The sequence below is a fragment of the Myodes glareolus genome, chromosome 25 (genome assembly GCF_982192425.1).
Source record: "Myodes glareolus chromosome 25, mMyoGla1.1, whole genome shotgun sequence".
Classification (NCBI taxonomy): Eukaryota; Metazoa; Chordata; class Mammalia; order Rodentia; family Cricetidae; genus Myodes; species Myodes glareolus.
Genome location: NC_142050.1, coordinates 35,985,322 through 36,004,409, shown reverse-complemented (window position 1 = coordinate 36,004,409; position 19,088 = coordinate 35,985,322). Strand labels below are relative to the sequence as shown.

The following is a 19,088-nucleotide window of genomic DNA, read 5'->3' as shown; positions in this document are numbered from 1 at the left end:
ACTCACTTTGTAGACCAGGCTGGCCTCAAGCCCACAGAGATCAGCCCGCCCCTGCCTCTCGAGTACTGGCATTAAAGGGTTGTGCCACCACCGCCAGGCATCTATTAATAATTCTCGACCCTCAGGGCCCATGTTACTTGATATCAAACCCGTAAGCATACACAGCACAAGTGTGAAGCACCATGCATACCATGGGCTGTTTTTGAAAATGGAGTGTCTGAAGGAGGTTTGGCGACAGACAGTAGACCTTGCTAGTTCCTCTGAGAAAAGAAGCTGGTGGCAGAGACCTGGGAGAAGAGAGCATTCCCGGCTCCTCTTGTGCCTCCTTATGGCCAGGACTTTGCATTATCTGTGTAAGAAAAAAAAAAGCCCTCTAGCGCATTAGACTGGGTTTTGTTTGAAACCCTAGTGATGTCGCTGCTGGGTTCTCTGTCCTAGGCTAGAGCAAACAGTTTACACACACAAACTGAGCCCCGAAGCAGAGTGACTCAGCAGCTCCTCAGATCGGAGCAGATGTCCCAGGAGAAGCACCCGGTAGTCACTCCTCAGAACTCCCACCTTGCGCACACACAGTACAAAAGAACGGGTTTGAGGTTCCAGGGACGGGAGAAACGGCACAGAGACAGGACCGAAGGAATTGTTATGTTTCAAGTCTCTCTCCCCAGGTTTTCTGGCTTGCTGGTTCCCTACTCATCATCGGCATGGCTTCTGTGGTCATCCCCACCATTGGGTGGCGCTGGCTCATCCGGATTGCCTCCATCCCTGGCATCATCCTCATCTTGGCCTTCAAGGTGAAGCTTTTGAAACTACCTCTATGCTCCCTTTCTGCTGGACCACTAACCTCTTTTCCCCACAAATGTATTTAGGGTAGTCTCTTTTCCTAAAAGTGATTTACAAGTATTCTTTTTAATTATGTATATGAGCGTGTATGTGTCTGTATGTGGGTATGTGTGTATTAGTGTGTCCGATCCTTTGGAGCTGTAGTAACAATAAGTTATGGGGATGTATGTAGCTCAGTTCATTGAGTGCTTGCCTAGCATACTTGAAGCTGCCCTGCTCGTTAGCCCAGCATAAACTGGGTATGGTAATGCATGCTCATTGTAATCCTGGCACTCAGGAGACAGAGGCAGAAAGATCAGAAGTTCAAGATCATCTTCAGGCCATCTTAGGATACCTGAGAAAAAGGAAGAAAAGAGGAGGGAAGAGAGTAAAGGGAGAGGAGAGATAGAGACGGGAACAGAGATGTAGAGGCTCCTGCGTGGTCATTTATTCCAAACCTCAAGCCCATTTGGGTCTTCACAGGAATGTAACCAGCTTTAGAGAGCCTGTGGCTAGGTCATGGAGGTCTGTCTTCTTACCTGGCATCTTTTAAAGTTTATTTATTTATTTATTTATTTATTTTTATTTATTTATTTATTATTTATTTGAGATAGGGTTTCTCTGTATAGCGCTGACTGTCCTGGAACTTTCACTATGTAGACCAGACTGGCCTTAAACTTGAAGATCTGCCTGCCTCTGCCTCCTGAGTGCTGACTGGAATTAAAGGCATGTGTCTCCATTGCCTGGCTTTAAAGCATTTTTTTAAGAATGCATAATCTCCCAAGTCTTCCCTATTCCACAGTAAACGAAACCATGGCCTCCCATATTGTTCCCATGGCTGGTCCCACAGTCAGGCCCCTTCTCTCTTCTGTACAAGCTCAGAGGATCACTGTTTTCAGTTCTGTTGCTTGGAATCATCCCTTCTTCATCCCTGGCCCCTGAGAGCTTGGGATTGTGGCTCAGTGGCGTAATGCATCCCTCACTTGAACAAGGGCCTTTCTTGGATTCAATCCCCAGTATGCACCCCAACAACACACACACACAAGAATCACACACAGACCCCTCAGCTGCTCTGGAACCAGTGACTTTCAGTCCCGTTGCTTCCTGTGGGAAGACCCCTGCCTCTGTGTTTGTTGATTTAAGACTTCACAGCCTTCTCGGCCAACTGCATCCCACCATTGGGTTCTTAAGGCCTAGGTTAAGTGGAATTTGTTGTATATGAATTGCTCTCAAGCCCAGAATCCAAGACCTGATGTATAATGGACGTATAATCTGATGATATAACGGATGTATCTGTTAAAAAAAAAATCTAAATTCTATTCAAATATCTAACGTGGGCCCTTTGGTTTTAGTCCAGACTCTCATGTTCCCTAGATTTCCCTCCCTAGAGGCAAATACCAAGTCGGCATTGAATTTGTCAGATTGCCTGTTGTGATGGATGCTTTAAAGCTTGCCACTCTTGGGTGTGGGAGGCAGTCAGGAGGCCTGAAGTGGCAACAGCAGCACCCAACAGCACCTTTTCAGCCTATGGTACCTGCAGCTCTGATGCCCTTTGTAATCTGTGCCCAGTTTATCCCTGAATCTGCACGCTTCAACGTCTCCACCGGAAACACGCAGGCTGCACTGGACACCCTAGAGAGCATCGCCAAGATGAACCGCTCAGTCATGCCCGAGGGACAGCTAGTGGAGCCCATTCTGGTGAGTGCACACGTGGGTGAGCGCCCACCAGTAGTCCAGAAGGAAGGGGACCAGGGCTCCCTTGAAAGAGCAGAGTAGAGGCGGGGCTTGATCTAGTTCCTCTCTGCCACGTAGCCCTGCAATGCTGGTAGATACCTGACTTCATTTTTGTCATCTGTAAAACATAAATGATGCTTCTTATTTGGCAGAACTAATCACATCACTTGCCTTCATGGCTTATAATGTGATTTTTTAAAATAATCATTTTATTTATTTATTTATGTATGTATGTATGTATGTATTGGCTTTGTCTCATTTTGATAAGGTTATCTACATAAAGCCTGCTCCAATTTTGGAGGCTATCTTTTTGTTTTTGTTTTGTTTCAAGACAGGGTTTCTCGTTGTAGCTCTGGCTGTCATTCTATAGACTAGGTTGGCCTTGAATTTACAGAGATCTGCCTGGCCCCAAGGGCTGAGATTAAAGGTGTGTGCCACCACCTCCTGTCTGGGGGATATCTTTCTGCATGTTAGTATGTGGTTCACATATTTTGCTGATGGATTAGTTATATTGCCTGAAGTTTTTTTTTGTTTTTTGTTTTGTTTTTTTTTTTGAGAAAGGGTTTTTCTGTGTGAGAGCCCTGGCTGTCCTGGAATTCACTTTGTAGACCAGGCTGCCCTCGAACTCACAGAGATCCACCTGCCTCTGCCTCCTGAGGGCTGGGATTAAAGGCGTGTGCCACCACTACCCAGCTACTTGAAGTATTTTTGTAACATTTATTTATGCATATGTTTGTGGATATGGGTGTGGATGTGTATGCCATAGAGAACAATTTGTGGGTACCAGTTTCTTCTACTTTGAGGGTTCTGGAAACTGAACTTGTATCATCAGGCTTGATAGCAAGTGCCTTTATCTGCTGAGACATCTTGTTTTTAAAGTGTGTGTGTGTGTGTGTGTGTGTGTGTGTGTGTGTGTGTGTGAAGTGTGCAGGTGCCAGTGGATCTGCTATCTCTTGGAGCTAGAGTTATAGGCAATTGTGAACCATCTGACATGGTGTCATGGTGCTGGGAGCCAAAGTCCAGTCCTCTGGAAGAGCAATAATCACTCTTAATGTCTGAGTCATCTTGCTAGCTCCCCACACCCCCTTTTATTTTTTAGAAATTAAAATCCTGATCCCCTTGCAGGCAATTTGGGAGGTAAGGAAGTAGTGATTTGATCAAAGTATTCCCTCTCTAGACCAGAGTAGAAAGAAAGTTGATTTAAATCAAACTAAGCTGGTCACACATGGAAGAGTAGGTTGCAAAGTTGGCCCCTGTGCCCACAGTGCATGTAGGAGCAGGGGTAGCTGAGCCCCCTCTGCCTGAGCCATCACCATGGGGCACGAGGAGACAGGAAATAGCACAGAAAGGAGAGGAAATCTCAGTGGAGGAAAGAGTCCTGCGGATGAGAGATGGAGTTGTGAGGCAGGCAGGCATGTACAGGGGCCAGCACAGAGGGCTGAACCAAGATGCTGCCCTCGGCCCTATGGGCAGCACAGCTGCAGCAGCTTCATCCTGAAGGTGCAGAGGTGACAGGCACTAAGGAAGGGACGCACTGGAATGAATCCACACCTTTAGATTGATGTCAAAGAGTCACCGAATTCTAATCCTCTGAAACCATAAGCCAAATTAAGTCTTCCTTCTGAAAGTCACCTGGTGTTTTGTTACATGATGTTTTGTTATATCAGTAGAGCAGTAACTAAGATATTGGCAGAATTTAAGAAGGGGGACGTTGCCAGGCAGTGGTGGCATATGCCTTTAATCCCAGCACTTGGAGGGCATAGGCAGGCAGAACTCTGTGAGTTCAAGACCAACCTGGTCTGCAGAGTGAGTTCCAGGACAGGCTCCATAGCTACTGAGAATCCCTGTCTCGGAGGGGGAGGGGAGTGGGGGGGAAAGGTATTTGGCTCAGTCTCAGAGGTTGCAGTCAGTAGCCAGTGGCATCATTGTTTTGGCCCTGTGACGGCAGAGTATCATGGTGTAAGGGCATGTTGGAGCAGAACTACCCATTTTGTGGTAGCTGAGAAGCAAAGACTGATAAGGGGGGGGGGTCAGGGACAAATGGAAACTCCCCTGAAAGTTTCCATCCATGTCCAATGCTCTCTCCTTGTGACTACTTCTGTGGATTGATCTATCAGCTAAGCAGGGCACTCATGATCAAGTCAGTTCTAAGTGACTGGACCCACCAGCCAGGGCCAGTCTTTTTTTTTTTTTTAATTGTGTGTTTGGGTGTTTTGATTCCATGTGTCTGTGTTTCACATGTGTGAAGTGTCCGCCAGAGGCCAGAAGAGGGTGTTGGATCCCCTGGAACTGGAGTATGGATGGTTGTGAGTTGCCTTGTGAGTGCTGGGATCCACCTGCCAGAACAGCCAGTACTCTTAACCAAGGAGTTGTTCTTCAGCCCCTCAGTCATCATGATTGTAGACATCAGCCTTTTGGATTGGCCAGGGGGAGGAGGGGTTGCTTCATAATTGAGCCACACAGGAGAATCTCACCACCTCCTATTCCTTGTGTATGACCAAGAATGTCAAGAAATATGTCTTTATCCCTCCATGTGTGTTTTGTCCTCTCCTTTTCATTCTCTTAGGAGAAAAGAGGAAGGTTTGCAGATCTACTGGATTCTAAATATCTTCGGACCACCTTACAGATCTGGGTCATATGGTAAGAACATCATTACTGCAAGACTGGTGTTAAATAAGCAGGTATTTGAAGGAGATCCACTCAAGGAGAGTAGCCCTACAAATACACCTTGTTTTTCACGTTGCCTCTCGTGATTTCCGTTATCCATTGTCAATCAAAGTCAAAAATCGTATTTGTCTTGACTTCTTCAACAGAAAGACCACATTTGCATGTAACTTTTATGGCATGTTGTGAATTGCTTTATTTTGTTGAGTCTGTATAGGAACTTACACGTAAGGCGTGGTATGATCTGTGTGGATCTTCTATGGATGAAGAGGGATCACTGTAAATCCACTCTCAGGGTATTAGAAATACAGGGAGTCACCAATAGTCCCTCCTGCAGCGCCTTGTCTTTCTAACGCCACCCACGCTACCTTCCTCCCCGAAATGACAAAGCTGTAAAGGAAGAAAGGTGACGTTAACATTCTACAGTAGTTTCCCAGCTCTTTCCAGGGATGTGGCTGTACATGTCACCTCCTGGACTTTCACAGTGTGTGCTTTCTGCTTACCCTACGACGGACTGATCCTTCCAACTCACCAATGAGAGGCTCGGTGGCACAGCCTTTTCAGGGCCTCTCCGGGCTTCATCTCTTTGCAGCTTTAACCTTGAGTGAGCAAAGGCATTCAAAATAGGACTAAAAAACAGTACTTAATATACAGGGAAGGACTGATGGCTTTTATAGCGTTAAAATAGTGTCCCTGGAGCTGGGTTTGGTGGCACATTCCTATGTCAGCAGAGTTCAAGGTCATCTATTGCTACCAGTTTGAGGCCAGCCGAGACTACACGGAACTCGGTTTCAAACAAAAATTAATGTCTATGTGCCATATAATATCAGAAGCCTAAGTGGCAAGCTATCATCTAAGAGAAAAAATTTGAAATATATATGTATATATATGTACATGTATATATACATATATATTTCACATTTTTGATATATATGTATAATACAGTATATAATATACATATAAAACACATATGCTATATATATAAAATTGTCTTTCAACAGTTAAGATAGGTAATTCAGTTTAAAGTTTATTTTTATTTTTTTAATTTATGTGTATGTGTGCATTTCTCTGTACTTCATGTGTGAGCGGTTGGCTGAAGAGGGTGTCAGATTCCCTGGAATTAGGACTATAGGTGGCTGTGAGCCCTCCAACATGGGTGCTGAGAACTCAAGTCTGATTCTTTGAAGAGCAACAAATCCTCTTAACAATTGAGTCATCTTTCCAGCCCTGACAACTGAGTTTAGAAAGAGGAAAAGGTTTAAGATTCACCCAATCCGTGAATCTGGATCACGTGTCAAAACACGTTCAACCACAGAGTCACCAAGAAAATGCAAATTAAACCCCTGTAAGTTCTTATAAACCCAACAATGAGTAAGAACAGCCACACTGAAAAAGACCCCAGGGCAGGAAAGATGATTCACTCTCTGTTAAATGCTTTGGTCTCTCTTTCAGAGGACCTCTGCTTATTTCCTAGCACCCATGTAGTGGCTTACAACCATTTAACTGCAGCTCCAGGGGATCCAAACTCTCTTCTTGCTCCCAATGGCACTACATACACATGGTACACATATATGCATGCAGGCAAAAATACAAATAGAACCAAAATAAATAAATAAATAAATAAATAAATAAGTCTTTAAAAAGACTGTGTTTGCAAGGATGCAGAGAAAAAATTATATATATATATAATTTATATATATTATATTATTAATTATATATATTATATTATTAATTATATGTTATATATATAAATTATATACATACATACATATGTGTGTGTGTGTGTGTGTGTGTGTGTGTCTCCAAAGTTGTCTTCTTGCTCCATGCCTTCCACGTAGATCATTCTCCTTGCCTCTGCCTGTCATAGTTCTTCCTGTCCCCCAAGCTTGGTGAAAACTTTTGCTGACGACATTCTTTTTTACTTTTATTTTGTGTTTTTTTTTTTTCAAGACAGGGTTTCACTGCGTGGCCGTGGCTCTCCTGGAAGTCACTCTGTAGGCCAGGCTGACCTCGGACTCAGAGATCCTCCTGCCTCTGCCTCCCCAGCGCTGAAGATACTCTCTTCTCACTTCCAGGTTGGGCATTTCTTTCGCCTACTATGGGGTTATCCTGGCCAGCGCGGAGTTGCTGGAGCGGGATCTGGTCTGTGGTTCGAAGTCGGAGTCGGACCCAGCGGTGGTGGTGACCACGGGGGACTCCGAGGAGAGTCTCAGCCCCTGCTATTGCCACCTGTTCGCACCCTCTGACTACAGGACCATGATCATCAGCACACTCGGGGAAATTGCTTGTAAGATCGCCCCGCCCACACATCTTCCCTGTTTTAGGCAGGATTCCTGCAGCTCAGGGTCAAAGGAACCCTGAGGTGAGGCTCCTGCCTAGCAGAACTCCCTGGGTCTTCAGATCACACTGCTACACCCCCAGTTTGGGTTGTTGTGGGGAGGAAAGCCTGAAAGAGCAAAGCTTTGAACTGTTCCATTTCATCAGTTCCAAATACACTTTAGTATGGAATGGCGCACACCTTTAATTCCAATGCTCAGGTAATAGAGGCAGGTGGACCTAGGCCAGCCTGATCTATATAATGAATTCTAGGTCATCCAGGGCTACATCCATAGTTAGACCCTGTCTCAAATGAAAAGATATATTTATTTTTGAAATTAATTCTCTTTCCTCCCCTGAACTCATACACTCAATTTCATGACCTTTTTACAATTTATTTTTTTTTTTTAACAGCAGATTTCATTTTCCTCCTGGCTTTTACAGCCTTTCTGCCCCTCCACAGTGACCCCCGAACCTTAGGTGCAGGAATTGTTTGATAGATGCAGCTGTTTGGACCCGGCTCTGCATTTCAATTGGATGTGGTTTCTGATAGTCGGCAACATCTGCTGCAGAGAGGTTTCCTTGACAAGGGGTGAAGATTACATTTATCTGTGGGTACAAGGATAAATATGTATAGTGAAGTTAGGGATTATGTTGGCTTCATGAAGCGGTGGTTACAGGTTCTCCTCCAAGATCCATGACTCTCCCAGCCTAGGATAGTTGGCTAGGTTTCCAATGCCAGGCTTGATTTTCCTCCTGTTGGATAGGTCTTGTAATACGACGGGGCTGGCTTGTTGGGGTATCTGTTCCCCCCCCCCCGTACCCCACAGCCGGCAAGTCCCAGAGAAAATCAATCACACAGAGATCTCTATAAGCTATAAAGCTGATTGACCCATTAGGTCAGGCTTCTTATTAGCTCTTATAACTTATGTTACCCCATTATCCTTATCTGCGTTAGCCACATGGCTCAGTACCTTTTCCAGCGGGGAAGCTTACATCTTTCCTCTCCGGTGGTCTGGGCAGAACTGGTGGAGGGAGCTTCCTGCATCCCAGAATACTCCCAGTCTCTTTGCTCCACCCCTACTTCCTGTCTGGCTTTCCCGCCTATACTGCCTGCCTGGCCAATCAGCGTTTTATTAAAATATGATTGACAGAATACAGACAATTCTCCCACACCATTAGCAGCGGAAGGTACTCCCGCAGCAAGGTCTTAAGTTCAATTAAAGAGCTTTTTGTTAGTGCCAGGGTGTGCATGCCCCTACTGCACCATTAGGGTTATTGTGCCATTAAGGTCATTGTTATCATAGCTGATGGGCCTGTTGGTTGCTTACCTCCTTTGGAAGCTCATGGTGCCTTCTGGACCACAAAAGCAAGTCCTCAGCAAGGAGGGTTACAGGTCAGGTCCATCTCCGGTGCCCTGAGTCCTGCGTCTGAACTACATGATGCTTTCAGCAGTAGGGACTTATATTCCACCTCTGGGAGGCAACCAAGGACCACAATATAGCCTATAATATATTATCGTTGGATCCGGTTTTTCTACGATCTGATCTGTTTTGTATGACTTGATAGTCTCTTGTATGATCCTGACCAACCACTCAAAAGAGGGCTCCTCAGGCCTGGCGTGGGGGTTTCGGTTAGATGGTCTACAGCTCTTGGGAAAGCATTGTCAGCCCAGATGGGGGCACTTGATTTAAACTATATATGTAAATTTATACATTGAATCTACTTACATGTAATATGTAGTATAGGTATTTTAGGTAGATAATAGTACGTTTTTATGACGTTCAGGTATTACTACTGTTATTTCACCCTCTGCTTTCATTCTGCATTTAATATCCCTCCCCTCTCTAATTATTTCATTTTAATCTGTTTTAGACATTATTATTATTATTATTATTATTATTATTATTATTTTGTTTTTCAAGACAGGGTTTCTTTGTGTAGCCCTGACTGTCCTGGAACTCACTTTGTAAACCAGGCAGGCCTTGAACTCACAGAGATCCACCTGCCTCTGCCTCCCAAGTACTGGGGTTAAAGGTGTGCACCACCATGGCCCCACTAGATATTATTTTTGTGTGTATGAATATTTTGCATGGCTGTGTGTATGTGCACCCTGTGCATGCCTGGTGCCCTCCTTCTAGGTGAGCAGAGGGTGTCTGAGCCTCTGTAGCTGGAGTTATTAATGGTTGGACACCACCACGTGGATGGGTGCTGGGCCTAGAATCCAGGTCACCCTCTGCATGAGCAAGTGCTCTTAACTGCTGAGCCATCCTCAGCCTGCCTCCCTAATAAGTCAGCCCCTGCCCCGCTTTCTCATTTCCCCTTCAGATCCCTTGTAATTCCCTCTCTACTGAATTTGAGGTCAGAGATATAGGAGACCCTGTCTCAAAAAATGAAATAAATAAAATGAATCAAAGGCTCAAGGTCAATTGGCACAAGCTTACATAGTGAGACTCTGTCTCAAAAACCAACAAAAGAATCAGTGGAGCCTTGAATTGAACGAACAATGGTATATGGCATTTAGCTCTAGCAAACTGGTAGTTTGCAAAGTGGTAGAGAAAGCAATGAAATAAGGCTAACCGTGGTGGTACACGCCTTTAATCCCAGCACTTGGTGGCAGAGGCAGGTGAATCTTTATGAGTCTGAGGCCAGCCTGGTCTACAAAGTGAGTTCTAGGACAGTCAGGACTATGTAGCGAGACCCTGTATCAAAAGCTTAAAAAGTAAAAAGGCCTTAATGTATCAGCAGTGTTAGTCACTCATGAGGAAGAAGCACATTCAAGAAGTCACAGATCCCATGACAGTGTGCCTGGTTGAGGATGGGAGCTTCTTTCTTAGCAAATGACAGGAGGGGTACCGCTGGTGTCTAGGGTACCACGTGTGCTCCAAGGTGTCACCACTTGTGGTTGTTGTTTGCTTCCTAGTGAACCCTTTAAACATCCTGGGCATCAACTTCCTGGGCAGACGGCTGAGCCTGTCCATCACCATGGGATGCACGGCTTTGTTTTTTCTTCTCCTCAATATCTGCACTTCAAGGTACTTACCCTTTGCCTGCATCTACACGGGTGTTATGCATGGTTATCGGATGGGACTTCCTGAGTCCTGAGGATCAGTGGAGAGTAGAGGCTGTCCGTTAGACTGAAAGGCCTTTCCCTCTCCTCTCCTCTGCCCTGCCTCCCTCAGCTATCAGGAGATGTGGGTAAGTACCAGGATGCTCACTTTACACAGAACTTCTTAGAGAACTGGAAAGCAGCGGTAGGGATTTTGTTTTCTGGACCAACATGGGCTATTCCAGGGACATGAAGGACATGTATCTGAAGGCTGGGTGTGTAGTTCCGTGGTGGAGGACTTGCCTCAGATAACAAGTCTCATCTCACATTGGCAACCCTGCAGTACTCGGAGCAATGATATGGCTGACTCTTGAGCTGTGAGTTCTACACCCACAGGCCAGCTAAGCACAGATTAAAATTTAGAAAAGGTTTTACCCCAGACAATGAAAACAAACTGCATCTGTATAGAGCATGCGTGCTGGCTAGTTTAATGTCAACTGGACACAAGCTAGAGTCATCTGAAAGGAGGGAACCTCAGTTGAGATAATACCTCCGTAAGATCTGGCGGTAGGGTATTTTCTTCTTTTTTTTTTTTAAATAGTTTTATGTTTTATTATAAAATGAATGCATATTTTGAATCCTAATTTTTACTTTATTGATATTTTATAAATAATTTAGATTTAAAATTACTCAGGGTATTTTCTTAATTAGTGATTGATGTGGGAGGGTTCAGGCCATTGTGGGTAGTGCCGTCCCGGGACTGGTAGTCTTGAGTTCTATAAGAAAACAGGTTGAGCAAGCCAGTAAGTTGCACCCCTCCACGGCCTCTGCATCAGGTCCTGCATGCAGGTTCCTGTTCCGTTTGAGTTCCTGTCCTGACTTCTTTCGGTGATGGACTACCATGTGGAAGTGTAAGCCAAGTAAACTGTTTCTTCCCCATGTTGCTCTGGTCATGGGCCTTTCATCACAGCAATAGCAACCCCAAGACAGCTGGGCAGTGGTGGCGCAGGCCTTTAATCCCAGCACTCGGGAGCCAGAGGCAGGCAGATCTCTGTGAGTTTGAGGCCAGCCTGGTCTACAAGAGTTAGTTCCAGGACAGGCTCCAAAGCTACAAAGAAATTCTATCTCGAAAAAAAAAATACTAGAATGTCTACAATCCCTAGCGAAAAGTAAATGCTGCGGTAAACAGTTATTTGGTGTTGAAGGAGCAATCGCACACAGAGAACAAGAGGTTGTGGAGTACTCAAACCCAACTGACACATTACAACACAATCTCTGGGGCTCACTGTGGAAGAGGAGTCAGGAAGATCGCAGAGAGTTTGCTCCTAGAAATGCCAGGGAGGCTGTACCCAAAGGCATGCACCACCACCGCCCAGCCAATCTAGTGCTTTAAAGATAACAGAGGGGGCTAGAGAGATGGCTCAACAGATAAGAGCATTTGCTGCTCTTGTAGAGGATCCACACTGGGTTGCCAGTGCCTTCAGGATGCTTCACCACCACCTGATTCTCATTCCAGGGGAGCCGATGCCCTGTTCTGACCTCCTAGGCACACACGTGGTACACATACATACAAATAGGCAAAGCAATCATACTCATAAAATACCTCTTCCAAGGCTTGTGCCTGTCTAGGAGCACCAGGCCTGAATGCCCCCCTTAGGAGGATTGTGAGGAAACGGGCTTTAGGATGTCATGGTAAGGCCAATTAAGAAACAGCATCTTGCCGAGGCTCTGGGCTTGGTGAAGAGCCTTCTGTGTTTCTGACTACAACCTCCTCTGCTTCCTCCTCAGTGCTGGCCTCATTGGCTTCCTCTTCATGCTGAGGGCCCTGGTAGCAGCGAACTTCAACACCATCTACATTTACACTGCTGAGGTGAGCACCGGGGAAGGGCCTGGCTATATCAGGGCATGCCAGGGGAGCTGCCAGTCTGTGGGGATTGCATCCCTGACTTGGATTAACCTTTGACAAGTTTCTTAAACGGTGAAATTCATTGAAAATGTCATGTGAGAGCTTGATATGGATCTTTCCTTTCCCATGTAGTCTATTGAAATCCAGTCTCTGAAAGAGAGGGCCCCCTGCCTCTCAAGTGAAAGCAGGTGGTTAGTCTAACTTGTCACTGTACAAAAGCCTGAAATAATTTAGGGAAGGGAAGATCTATCTTAGTTCAGCTTCGGTTGTTCTGGTCCATGACTGGTTGGCTTACCTCTTCTGTAGCAGAGGTACCATGGTCCAAGGGTTTGGGAGAGAAAAGCTGGCCACCACACAGCAGTCAGGAAGCAAAGACGGAACAAAAAGGAACCTGGGCTAAGATCCACCCTCAAAAGCACATGCCCAGCGACCACTTCCTCTAACCAGGCTTCGAAGTTCTTCCTTCTAATAGTCCGTTTGAATGTCGAGTCCATTAGTGGGTTAAACAATTGGTTAGGGTGGTTCTCATATTTCTGCCCTTTACTAAGGGAAACAGCTCTCAATCCAAATATGTTGACATCAAAATTAACCACCATGGGGCTGGTGGGCTGGCTCCTTAAGGAAAGACATTTGCTGCCCAACACAACATTCTGAGTTTGGAATCCCTGAGATTCACATGGAAGGACAGTTCTGGCTCCTGCAAGTTGTCCTCTGACCTCCACACATGCACCATGACATGCATGCATACCCTCCCTTACACACACACACACACACACACACACACACACACACACAAGAAATGGATAAATGTAACTTTTTAAAATTCAAAACTATATACCAAAGACAATGAGCATCTTCTACCCATCTTCTACAAACAGAAACCTGAACTAGGAAGGGAAGGGAAGAAGAGAACCCTGGGAAAAAATGTGACCAATGAGTGTTCTCTATGCCTCTCCTCTGCAGGTCTACCCTACTCAGATGCGCGCTCTGGGGATGGGAACCAGCGGTTCCCTGTGCCGCATTGGAGCGATGGTTGCGCCATTTATATCCCAGGTACCCAGAAGCGTATGCAGGGACACTGAACCTGAGTGGGTGGGCAACAGGGACCCCAGAAAGGGTATAACAAGGGTTTCTGCTTTATTTGGGGCGTGAATATTTAACAGCCTCTAGACTTTGATTCAGAGTTAAACCCTTTGCCAGGCTTGTCAGCCAAAATGGACCATGGGAAAACGCGAGAGTACCGGGATTGGGGTTCGGTGGGGATGAGGTGAGGAGTCGGGGGTAGAACAGTGTGGCAGAGCTTACACACAGGAGGTGGGGCTGGCCTAAAGTCTGGAATAGGCTGGGACCTGGGGGACCTGGCACCGTGTGACAAGAAACCGAGAACACAGGCCAATGCAGTAGCCCACAGGGTCACGGAGGGGTCTACTGTTTGTCCTCTACTCTGGTCATTCTTTTGGCCACAACAGAACTCTGCCTTGCTCTTACGGCTATAGAAATAGGAAATGGGCCTTGGGTCCTGTAGTGACTCATCGGCTGTGGGAACCTAGGAGGAAACCAGGCCCTGTCCGGTTTTTCTGGGGCCTGAGATCACCTCCCCACCTGACCCCCTGCTGCCCCCACATGCAGGCTTTATTTGCTCCCTGTGTATGGGGCATTCTCAAAAGTCCTAAACAACATGACTTTGGCATTGCCGTGGAGTTGATTGGTCTATGTCTGAATCACATGATCAGGGGCCAGCGCTTCAAACAGTTCCATATGAGGGCAGGGAAGGGGGGCACTTCCCAGGGAAAACAGTCATATGGGCGAAGTAGACGCTTCCTATCTTTAAACAGAAGGATTTTTTTTGTGTGTGTGGCTACAAAGAGTTTTTGTTGTTTGTTTGATTTTTGTTTTTGTTTTCAAAACAGGGCTTCTCTGTATAGCCCTGGATGCCCTGGAACTTGCTTTGTAGACCAGGCTGGCCTCTAACTCGCAGAGATCTGCCTGTCTCTGTCTCCCGAGTGCTGGTGTTAAACGTGTGTGTCATCAACTGCCCAGCATTATGAGTTTTTAAATACTCTCTTTAAAGTGTTTCTTGTCTTAAAAATGGTGCTACTTTTGTCTTGAATTGTTGTTTTTTAAAATTCCTTTTTATGCTGGGCAGTGGTAGAATCAGAGGCAGGTGGGTTTCTGTGAGTTCAAGGCCATCCTGGTCTACAGAATAAGTTCTAGCATAGGCTCCAAAACTACACAGAAAAACCCTGTCTCATAAAGTAAAAAAAATCCACCTATTTCATCTGTCTCAGAGAAGAGCCTACCAGGGAAAAAGGGAAGTAAACAACCACCCTGTCCCTTGTAAGCAGACAGAGGCTAGGTTTTTCTCCCCAGCACTGTGGGGATGGAGTCTCTGGGTTCTTAGTTCCCTGTGCTATTCTCCCTAGGGACATGGGACTATTTATGTGACAGGCCACATTGCTTCTAGGGGCCTTGGCAATGGTCAGAAAAGATCACAATTTGGGCTGAGTCCTGAGGGTTCTGTTCTGCTTGACATCCTGGGGCACAAAGTGGCTCCTAACTCTGGGAGGCTTAGCTCGTTCTTCCTGTGCCTCCCACGTTCTAAAGCAGAGCTGAATAAGAGCGCATTTGCATAGGTTTGTTCGGAGGATGAGACCATTTAAATGCAAAGCATTGAGACGTATACATGACACAGCATTTAAGAGACATTATGCAATGATGCCAATCAAGGCCAAATGCTACCCAGATAAATATGTCTTGTTAAGAAAATACTTTTGTGACCTCAGATGAATCCTTTAGTGTTCAAGCAAATACTGGCTGCACAGGTTGAATAGACTAGGCAAGATGAGCTCCGAGCGTGGAGGCCCAGGAGACTCTTCCTGCCTGGAACACCATCTGTAATGGCCATACCGGTGTCAGCTTCCCAAGACAGATAAGTTGGCAGAGAAGCATGGAAGCCACTGCTTCTCTTGGGTTCCTTTCCTGTGTCCTGAAAGCACACACCTGTTGCCATCTCTAGCTGCATCCTTCACTGTCTTCTTATGGAGTGATTTTTCCTGGCGAGGAAATACTTTAATTCTCCTCATGCTATAGAGCCCTAACAACACGCACGCTGCTGGGTCTGGGTGCTGGGACTAGCTTCGACTACCTTGTGTTCATTATTTTTTTTGCCTTTAATGAACTATTGAGGGGAGGGGAGATGAGGAGAAGAGGAGACACGAAAATAAGGGAGACAAAGGCACTTTAAATTGAGCCCAGTGAAATGAGCCACTATTCAGTGCGTGTGCTTTGTTCCTTTTACCAGTGTGAATCAGGAGAATTCAAGTCTGGGAAGCTTTATGCCCACTCCTACAGCATTGCCTGGGTTTCTCACAGAGTGAGCATTTTCAAGGCTGTCCTTGGTGATAACTCAATCTTAGGTGATAGCTGTCAATCTTCGTGCTTATCAATAGTACTAGGGTAGCATTATGATGTAGACATTCCTGGGCTCTACCCAGACATGCAGATGGTAGAGATGGAGACCCACTACCTGCACTTGTAAGAACCCACAGCAAGATCTGAGCCAGCTGCTCTGGGAGTCTCCCTGAGAGAGGCTGTCCCATCCACTGGGAGGGTGCTGATTAGGAGCTGCTTTGCCTTTCACCCACTTCTTTCTCTTCTGATTTCCTACAACTGGCTAGTAAATGAGTTAAAGTGAGAACTTTACAGGACTAGAGGCATAGAGTCATGCTTAGAATGCTTGCCACTCTTTGGAGTTCAGGGCCAACACCCATGTCAGGTGGCTGGCAACTGTCTGTAACCCCAGCTACCTGATACCTGATGCCCTCTTTTGGACACCTCAGGTACTGCATACATAAAGCACTCCCTTGCCCCCACACATGCACACACACATAAAATAAAGGTATTTTAAAAGTAAAACCCATATACATTAGTTAGTAATATATTTACATAATCCAAAGACGAATATATAAAGTTTAATTCAAATGCATTTTTTTTTTCAAGACAAGGTTTCTCTGTGGAACAGCTCTGGCTGTCCTGGAATTCACTCTGTACACCAAGCTGGTCTCAAACTCACAGATGCACCTGCCTCTGCCTCCCAAGTGCTGGGATTAAAGGCGTGCGCCACCACCACTACTAGCCTGTTTTGTTTAAATGCATTATTTAAATCAAATGTTTTGAGGTATCTAGTTGTTAAGAAATGAACTTAAATAAAAATAAGATCTGGGTATGTAGTCCAAGCAAACACAAAAGGAGACTTTTGCTACAGAATTATTAAAGGCTTACCACAGTGCAGAAGAGCTCTGTACAAGGCTTCTGTGGAGCTAGTTCAGGGACTATTCTCCTTTATTCTGGGACGCATTGGGAGTCAGGTGTCCAGGTATTCATGCTCTTGTAACAATGCACCATAGACTGAGGAGCTAGGGGTGTAACTCAGTTGGAGAGAGTCTGCCTAGCAAGTCAAGAAGGCCCATATTCCAGGCTCTGCAAACCCAGCACTTTGGGAGGTGGAGGCAGGAGGATCAGAAGTTCAAGGCATCCTCAGCTACCTAGTAAATTTGGAGCCAGTGTGGGCTACATGAGACCCTGACTCAAATACGCAAAGAAAAAACATCACAGACTGAGTATCCTGTAAATAACAGAAATTTCTAACAGTTCTGTGGACTGGAAGTTCAAAATCAGGTGCCTGTATGATTGGGTTCTGGTGAGGGCCCTCTGCCTAGCCAGCACATGGTCACCTTCCCATTGCATCTTCACTTGTGAAAGGCCTGGTGTGGTCTGTTTTATAAGGGTGCAAATCCCTCCAAATAGAACAGGCTCACATCTGAGATGGGATTTCAACATAGGAATTTTGGAGGGGCATAAAGACCTACAGGGTCAATGACACTAGAAGTGCCTTGGTACAGCAATGTATAATATGTTGGTACCTTCTATGGATGGGCGGTGAAGTCCCTATAGAGCATGGATGACCTTCATCCAAGTTGGTGGCACAGCCTGAGGTGTTGAACCGCTGGGCAAAATAGAAAGGTATACTAAAGCAATGAGGACTGCCCCCTGGTGGATGAAGCTCAACATGGCCTCGAATCAAGTGAGAGTATTTCGCAACTAGATGAAGGCATGTGTGCACACATCACATGCACATGCATCACACACATCACATACACATACATCATACACACATGCATCACATCGCACACACATGTATCACACACATCACAGACATGCATCACATCTCCCACACATGCATTACACACATCAACCTACATGCACTATACACACAAGCATTACACACATCACACATACATGCATCACACAATGCACCATATACACATGCATTACACACATCAACCTACATGCACTATACACACAAGCATTACGCACATCACACACACATGCATCACACAATGCACCATATACACATGCATTACACACATCATGCACACATGCATCACACACACACATGCATCACACACATCAACCTACATGTACCATACACACATGCATTACACACACATCACACACACATGCATCATACACATATATCATACACACATGTATCACACACATCAACCTACATGTACCATACACACATGCATCATACACATATATCATACACACATGCATTACACACATCACACACACATGTATCACACACTCACAAAAAGCGCTTCACAAAGGGATGTCAGTGGGAGAGTTCACTCATAACCCCAGTGAAATGTAGACCTTTTCCTTATCTTTGCTCCACTCCCATTTTCGTCAATGGCACAGCAGTGACTATCATTCCGCTCTGACTCCATCGCCCCTCCAAGCTAGCACAGCTCCCGGGTAGCCGTCTGAAATGTCTCTTCTTTTTTTTGAGCAGCTCTCTGATAGTTCTGTTGAATAACAGCCAATCAGAACTCAGAATGGTTCAGGACAGACACACAGAGCCTTTGTTAGGAGGCAGGAGGTCTCTTCATTCAGTATCCCCTTTCAAGGACTAATTTAGGAAATGGTGTTTGGGGTGATAGTCTCTCATTATAGAGAACAGTGAAAATTATTGTTAGAACAGTGAAAAGAACTCTAGTAGCTAGTCTTTATGCGATAAGATTGTTACTCTATTAGCATGTTAGTATATGTAGAATTACATTATCCCAATTAAATGTTCAGGTAACATGTTTTAGTTTTACTTTTTAGATTAAAATATTGACATTATGCAGTTTTCTTGTTGTTTTGGGTTTTCTTTGTTTTGTGGAAAGTCTTCCTATGAACCCCTGGAACTCATTATTTAGATGAGAAATGGTATTACTTTGGAGATGTCTTTTAACTTTATTTTTTAAACATCCTTTAAAAATATTTTTTAAAAACATTGAGAACTTGATACATGAGTATTTCATTTACATCATCTCTTCCCTTTCTTTTGCACCAACTTTTTCCATGCCCACCCATCCCTCTCTCTCAAGTTTGTGATCTCAGTCTCTTTCTTATTCTTCTTTTTAGTTTTTTGAGACAAAGTATCTCTGTGTAGCTCTGACTGTCCTGGAACTCTGTAGACAAGGCTGGCCTTGAACTTAGAGATTAAAGGTGTACACCACCACTGCCTGGAAAATTTGTGATCTCTTAATT

General features: G+C 45.2%; 1 protein-coding gene across 1 annotated transcript in view; it reads left to right on the top strand.

Annotated features, from left to right (window-relative positions):
* The window catches only part of Svopl (SVOP like), a 60,629-nt gene that overhangs the window by 22,757 nt on the left and 18,784 nt on the right, over positions 1-19,088 (top strand). The window contains exons 8-14 of the mRNA XM_085683973.2: positions 666-791; positions 2,389-2,517; positions 5,120-5,193; positions 7,293-7,504; positions 10,457-10,568; positions 12,371-12,452; positions 13,452-13,541. Coding sequence (XP_085540099.2) covers positions 666-791; positions 2,389-2,517; positions 5,120-5,193; positions 7,293-7,504; positions 10,457-10,568; positions 12,371-12,452; positions 13,452-13,541 — 825 coding nt within the window. The remainder of the gene's footprint in view (positions 1-665; positions 792-2,388; positions 2,518-5,119; positions 5,194-7,292; positions 7,505-10,456; positions 10,569-12,370; positions 12,453-13,451; positions 13,542-19,088) is intronic.